Consider the following 7,237-nt stretch of genomic DNA (forward strand, 5'->3'; position numbering starts at 1 on the left):
AAATTACACAAATTACACTCTTATACTAACTTATATTATATATATTTCAATTTACTTACCTTTAAGGTTAGAGAAGTCCAAGAATGATCGGTCCCAGCAAGTGCCGAAACCAAGTGATCATAGTTTTCCTGAAAGCGAATGAGAAATTAGAGCAATGGAATAGAGATGGATGGTGAATTAGTGCGAAACGACGAAAAGTGTAAGGTGCTGAACCTGGAAGAGTTTGGTAAGGTCAGGGACATGAGAATCGCCTTCTAGATCTAAACGGCAAGTGGAAGCGGGGGGCTTTTCGTGGCGGCGATATTCTGCCACCGGTGACACCACCACGGCGGCGTCTCCTTCTTCTCCGACGTCGCTGAGGAGATCTCCGATGCATAGGAGGGGCCCACCAATTCCTCTCATTTTTTCTCTTCGTTATGAGGAGCGAAAGTTCCGGAAACGTTTATTTTTTTTTTCCAGAAAACGTTTTTTCTGAGAATATTATCAACAGGGCCCAATAAAGACATTTCGGCCCATTATGTTGGGCCGAGCCCAATTTGTAAATTGTTTCCAATTTTCTTCAGTGGGAAGACTGAGAGCTTGTCCACCTGAACTGTCCCCTGTTGTGTTTGTGTTCATCGCTGCTACCACCGCGGCATTCATCACTACGAAGAAGAAGAAGAAGAAGAAGAAAAAGAAAACAAGCACATGGATAGCGACATCGACGAATCCCTTCGAAAGAGGCCTCGAAAATATCCATTCTCTACCGATTCGTCTTCTCGCAAGGTCTCTTATCCATTCTTTCTTTCATCTTCTCTCTTTGTTTTGTTGTTAATTAGTTTCTTGTTACGGTAGTGAATTCCGGGGCCCTTCTATGTATTCCTTTCAATTTTTTGCTGTTATCATTGCAATAAGAAACCCTAATGCGGTGTTTCTTCATGTGAGTTTCACTGTTGTTAGTTAGAATTCTATAGTAGAACATCTTCTTTAAGTTTATTTATTTACTATTTGGTTTGTTTTGTATAGTTATAGATATCCGAGTAATTTAGTCGCCATGAATTTATGGTGGTCTTGTAGATGTTGACATATGGTACTTCATTGCTCCACAATTAGTCCTTTTTTTGGTGACTGAGATCCCTAAGAAGGAATAATTTGACCTAACTTTTACAGTTTTACACAATGTCTAATTAAGGATTACGCAATAGATAGGAGTGCAATTTTCAATTTTAAAGTAAGAAGGTTTTTAGTTACACCAATTTGGAGGGTTTATCAACTTTCTTTTGTCAAGGACCACTTTGAAGCTTTACTGTTTCTTCCTTTCTTTACCTCCTCTTTCTACTGAGATGATTGTACAACCATGCAGCAAATTGAACTATATGCTGGGCAGCAATATGTATTATGCAGTTAAAGGGGGTAGTGGTAATGGTTCTCAGTTCTCACCTCAATAAGTCTGGTTGGTTTGGATGACTATTTGTTGTTGCTTTTCTCGTTTATTATAATTGCTCTCCTCATCGTTAATTTGGGATTGATGAGCATGAATAAGGGGGAAAAAGAGCTTTGTGTATTGCATTATTGCAATGTTTCCTGCAGTTTTAATATCTTTGTATTTATTTAACTTTTGTTTGGTGGCTGTCGGGGTAGTCAACATGCTGGGAAGATTGATAGGCTTAGGATTTTCAGCATCCAGCTGCTGCATTAGTGCTGTCATGTGGGAGAGAGTAGGTTGAGGTTGAGGTGGCTACCCATAAAACTGCATCATTTTGATTTGGTGAGGTAATCAGGCCATTCATTGAAGTGATGATGGGTATATTTGGAAAGAAGTATTAAAAACTTTTTCATATAACGGCAAAACATGGCCAAAATCAGATAAATACAAATTAAACCATGATAATACTTTAAAACATAATGTTATCCGAATTAATGATTCTAGAAACATAATGATGTAAGTGCACGATGAACCAAATGCTAGTTGAAGATAGTAAATATGAGAATAAAAGAGATAAATGGTGTAAATCAATAGCTTCAGTCCAGAATAGATAATTAGGCTGTGAATATGAGCATGGAATCAGATGTAAAAGCTTCAGCTCTAGACTGTATAGTCCAGATCTTCTTTCAGTGATTTTCATTTTGGGTTGCTAGGTGATAATCAAGTTCATACAGGTTTAGGAACAAGGTACCCGTTAGATTAATTACCCATTGGCTTAAAATGCTTGACGTAGTAGCATTGTGGAATTTACTTTGCCTTATGATCTGATGTGGTGGAGCTGTTTCTATTATACCTGAGTATGTAGGGAGCTTTACCATCAATCGGCTTTCATACCTTTAATTATGATTTATAGCCATATGGTTGACCTTCATGATACATGATAATTTGATGGTGTATGCCATGTTTAATGCAGATAAACTTAGAATCCCCTGTAGGCTTGTTACATAACAAAGAAAGTGAAGTCTAAAGAATTAGATGACGGCGACAGCCTGATGTTATTGCATAGGTGTTATTTGAAATGAGAAAAATATATGTCTTCTTGACTCCTGTCAATATGGCACTACTAGTTGGTTACATGTAATTATTAGGGATGGTTATAGATAGGTATAAGTTTCCATTTTGCTTCTATATTGCTGGATAAATACTCGTTTGAGGCATGGGCTGATGCGCATGGAGTTTTAGAAAAGGAACTAAAATGTTTAATGTCCAAATTATTTAATAAGATGATAATGCATTATTTCTGTGCACAGCTATGGGGATGGAGATTTGAAATTTTGAATTGTTCATGTTTTGGAAGCCTGAAAATTCCAATAGTAGAACAAGATATTAATCCATTCTTTACATGAATAAGTTATTTAATGAAGATTCGAATTTCGAATTGTTTATAAACAGACAGGAATAGAATTTTAACTTTTAAGCTTTTGTAATCGAAATTAGTGTCACAAGCTAAAGCTGCCTCTTAGAATTCTACAATCACAGTTGTCAATCTATATGACTATATATTACACTCGTGTGAAAACAAAATATACTGTGATTGCTTTGTAAAGTTAAACTTTGTATGATGTTAGTGTGTCTTTTACCATGTACAGTGTTTTCAACTTGATTTGAATATTTTTTTAGTTACATATTTCCCTCGTTATATGCAATATTAATTTTCTTTCTTAGCTGAAATTGTTTTTGGGTTCTCTTTTTTCCAGAGTTTTATGCATGATGATGATAATCGACTGGAGATTACTAAGGCTAAATGTAAGTCTCTAATCTGGTTTTCATTTGCATTTCTTCCTTTTCCTACATGATTTAGAAGTTATACCATTCGTTTTTATGCCAGTTGGAAGCTTGCTTAAAAGACACGGAGATTTGACAGAGCGTCTTTCTAGGTAAAAATGCTTTGAAGATAAGGACTGTTTTGTAGTTCAATACTTCACTTCATTTTTGAAAAAACACAATTGCACCTAATTGAACTGCCAATTAATATTAATATTTGTAGAACTGATTGAAGTTGTTCATGATCCATGGTGATGCCAAAGAATGTGAAGGACATTTGTTACTGGATATGATTTAGAATATTCTTTCAACACGTTTATCTCTGTCAGATGCTGTATGCTGTGTATCAAATTTTTACATGAATTTGCTGGGTTTGCAGGGATTCTGACAAGATAATATTTGAACGCTTACAGAAAGAATTTGAAGCTGCAAGAGCTTCTCAAACTGAAGGTAGCTTTGATTTTGATATTTGCAAATTCTTTAACAAATAGTGGATAGTGATCTGGCTCCGCCTTTGTTCAAGTTTCATGTCCATTGATTAAGCTGCTTTTCTTGGTGTGTGTTTGCATATATCCCTCTCACGGTCTTTGGGGGAGCATGGGATGAGGTGCTAATTGAGATAGAACAACTGATAAGGCATCATATTATACAAATGGCAGAATAATATTTTTCTATACTGTGTATCTTAGCTCAGCTTAAATAGAGGCTGATCTTTTGGTGCTTGGCTATTGGTTGGTTGAAGTAATACTGTTCACAAATCAAAAATCAAAATATTTGCATTTCATGTTTTGGACTAGCGAGTATTTAACAGGACCAAAACAAAAGAATTAAATCATGATCCTGTTATTGTTAACTAATTATATAGAATCATTATCAGGGTCATTTTTGCATGGACAACCTAAGGGAACTGAACAGAGGATGAGATATAGCATAGTTTAAAGCATTTTTTTAAAGCTTAACGAGGGAAAACTGGGAAAGTCTTAATATTTAAATCCTGGTTCACTTGATGAGATTCACTTTTATTATATTTCTTCAAATACTTATTCTCTTCATTTATATCTTCAATTGCTATCTTGTTTATTGGAAATTATATATTCAGGAAAAATTATGTCTTTACTCCTTCTTTCCCTTCCATCCCTTATTTTTCTTTTGGCAGAGATATGTTTGGACAAGGAACAGTGGAATGATGGTCTACTAGCTACAATAAGAGAGCGGGTATGGATTTGTGATATTTACCTTTTTCTTCTCATTTGTATTCTGATATTTGACTTTGATGACCTCCATTATCAATTGTGTTTTCAGTTTCATTGTTGACATTAGTAATAATGTGAAACAGTAAAATGTGTTCCCTATCAGGTGCATATGGAGGCAGACAGAAAAGCAATGTCTGGGGATGCTAACCTTTTGCCTTCTCCTCAGGAAAAGATTACTTACAAAATTGGAAACAAGGTAAGTAGTATATGAATGCTGCATCCTGAATCACATTTCACTCGTGAGACTAGTTAATTTTCAGTAACTGCACCTAAAAGTTGAATGTTTGTAAGCTTATAGACACAGAAGCTTTAGAGCAATGGTAGGCCGATGATATGAGCTTGGAGGTTAGAAGTTGGAGTCATAGATATTCTCATTCATTAGCATGCATAAATAAGTTTATAAACATGGGTTGCATTACTTAATGTGGATTTTGATCCATAATATAATTGATTCTTCATGATACTAAAATTACTCATGCTTGCTCAAGCATTCTAGGGGATATATATGCATTGGAACTTAATGGGGGGATTCTATTATTGGGTTGGGTTGTTGGTTTTCAGATTTGATTTTGACAGAGGTATCAATAATCCCCTAGAAACTATTGAGTATTGAGTATTCTCTTGTTATCTTACCTGGAAAAGTGTTTGTATGTCTTCATCAGTAATGTTGGTATCATTCATAGTTGTCAAGCACACTGTATGCAGTTGTATGGTTGATTAGTGCTATGTTTATTAGTTCTCTTTGAAATTATGCTTATGGTTGTTTCATGGGAGTTGCTATCTCTGATAATATGATTGTTTCATGGTAATTGCTATCTCTGAGATAATATGCTTGTGGTTGTTTCATGGGAGTACACTGTATACTTTTCTAGTTTTCTTCATGCTTCTCAGATGTTGTCTTTCCCCTTAATTGTGCCACTTGGTGCATTTTCTCTTTTTGTTTGCTAATAATATTGTTTCTTTATCCTCTTCCTGCTTCCATGAAAAGTTGGTGATTTGCCCAGGAGTTTGCTTTGATAGCATTGTCATTGCTGTACTTAGTTGTTGCTTCACAACTAGATGGTCATTTTTCATATTGGTTGTTATTTGGAAGCAGGTAATTTGCTGTTTGGAAGGGGCAAGAATTGGCATACAGTATGAGACATCTTTTGCCGGTAATTTGAAAAAAAAAAAATTGCTCTTGACAAACTTAACACGAGTATGTTATTTAACTCGTGAGATGATAATGTTAGCAATGGCAAGATGTAGGCTGGACCTTTTTGTACCTGCCCTTTATCTTTTCCATTTTGTCTTTGTTTTTCCTTTGTCATTAATTTCTGCTCATTTATTGCCAGGTGAACCTTGTGAGTTGTACCATTGTGTATTAGAGAGCAAGTCATTTCTTGAAAAAATGACTGTCCTTGAACACACAGTTCCATTTTTCTTGCCAATACGAGAAATAGAAAATGATCTCCTTTCATCCAACGCAATGGTATGGCAAATTATCTGTGTTGACTCTGCACCAATTTTCTCTCTGTTTTCTTTTAATTTATTTTTTTATTTATAAACATTTCTTATTGGTTTGCTTTCAGAAATTCATAGATCACATTGGAGAGCTTCTGCAGGCATATGTGGATAGACGGGAACAGGTAGATGATGCATGTATGTAATAATTAAGAGGTTTAATATGCCTTTTTCTTTTTTGCAACCGATGCGTCCTAATTTGCATGATCTTACTATTATACATGTGGAGTAATAGCTTACACTTCTTCAAGTATTTATTATGGAAGAATGAATGGCCTAAGATGTTTGTAGCAAGCTCTTTCTGATTACCTGAAAACATCCATAAAACAACATATTAACATTTGGCTTTTATTATCAGTGGGATATGCTTTACGCAAGTGCAAAGTACATGTACCTTTTTTGAGGTGTGATGATCTCACATTTTATCCCCAACAATGCTTTAGTTGACGCTTACATCCCTTAATTTATTTGAAGAATTTAGGGTATGATAGCCATTTTATATAGTTTTAATAGATATAGGGCTTAGTGTGATGTCTTTAAATAGTTAAGGGAAATAAGGGTTAATTTGAAAACTAGAGGGGGTAATGTGTATAATACTTTGTTCATTGATTTGTAACTAAATTTTCCATGATGTGAGAAAATTCACTTGCATGATTTTCTTGGGCAGTCATTATTATCTTTGACTGATATGCTTTTTTTTATGTAATATTATTTACATGGAATATGAGCTGAAGCTAAGGACTCATTTGTATTCTTTATATCAGATCTAATATGGTGCAATACATCCGGTTATAGCTAATTACCTGCTAAATAAAAATTAACTATGTTGAACCTATTTACCCATAAATTATATTTTTCTGATATAATCAAACAATAATCCCCCACTTCTTTCTTCTCTTCTAAATATCATGCAGGTTAGACTTATAAAGGAAATTTATGGAAATCAAATTAGGGAGCTGTATCATAGTCTTCCTTATCACATGGTTGAATTTGTGCGGGTTGATTTTGATTGGTGAGTATCATTTAGTGATCTGTTTCTTCCTCTTTTTATTTGTTTTTTATGTTTTGCATTTAGTATTTTTTAGCCTGTTAAAGTTATCCCTCTCACTTCCCAAAACAAATGTTGATTTTGGGTGTTCTTTAACTTATTATTGAATAGTCGAATAAAATGTTAGTAAGGTGAAGTGAAAATGGTTGTGCAGCAAGTATCATACTGCAGTCGTGGTGTGGCCTTTTCTCCATTTGTTTCTTC

The 7,237-nt window shown here is 34.7% G+C and overlaps 2 protein-coding genes across 9 annotated transcripts in view; one reads left to right on the plus strand and one right to left on the minus strand.

Moving 5' to 3' along the window:
- Positions 1-490, minus strand: part of LOC107613174 — a 3,507-nt gene extending 3,017 nt beyond the window's left edge. For all 7 annotated transcript variants that reach the window (XR_002353028.1, XM_016315040.2, XM_021109937.1 and 4 more), the window contains exons 1-2: positions 214-490; positions 60-128 (exon numbers count right to left, since the gene is read on the minus strand). Coding sequence is in view for 6 of the 7 variants with exons in the window: in XM_016315040.2 (XP_016170526.1) it covers positions 60-128; positions 214-402 (258 nt within the window). In the remaining variant the exon portion in view is untranslated. The remainder of the gene's footprint in view (positions 1-59; positions 129-213) is intronic.
- Positions 556-7,237, plus strand: part of LOC107613173 — an 8,549-nt gene continuing 1,867 nt past the window's right edge. The window contains exons 1-11 of one of the 2 annotated variants that reach the window (XM_021109935.1): positions 625-765; positions 1,343-1,398; positions 3,163-3,211; positions 3,294-3,342; positions 3,609-3,679; positions 4,386-4,444; positions 4,586-4,678; positions 5,579-5,636; positions 5,817-5,953; positions 6,054-6,110; positions 6,900-6,997. In XM_021109935.1, the coding sequence (XP_020965594.1) occupies positions 1,378-1,398; positions 3,163-3,211; positions 3,294-3,342; positions 3,609-3,679; positions 4,386-4,444; positions 4,586-4,678; positions 5,579-5,636; positions 5,817-5,953; positions 6,054-6,110; positions 6,900-6,997 (692 nt within the window). In that variant the 5' untranslated portion in view covers positions 625-765; positions 1,343-1,377. Of the gene's footprint in view, positions 766-1,342; positions 1,399-3,162; positions 3,212-3,293; positions 3,343-3,608; positions 3,680-4,385; positions 4,445-4,585; positions 4,679-5,578; positions 5,637-5,816; positions 5,954-6,053; positions 6,111-6,899; positions 6,998-7,237 lie in introns of both variants that reach the window. The other variant, XM_016315036.2, reaches the window with a different exon arrangement.

Source organism: Arachis ipaensis, chromosome B08 (assembly GCF_000816755.2).
Source record: "Arachis ipaensis cultivar K30076 chromosome B08, Araip1.1, whole genome shotgun sequence".
In the NCBI taxonomy this organism is placed as follows: Eukaryota; Viridiplantae; Streptophyta; class Magnoliopsida; order Fabales; family Fabaceae; genus Arachis; species Arachis ipaensis.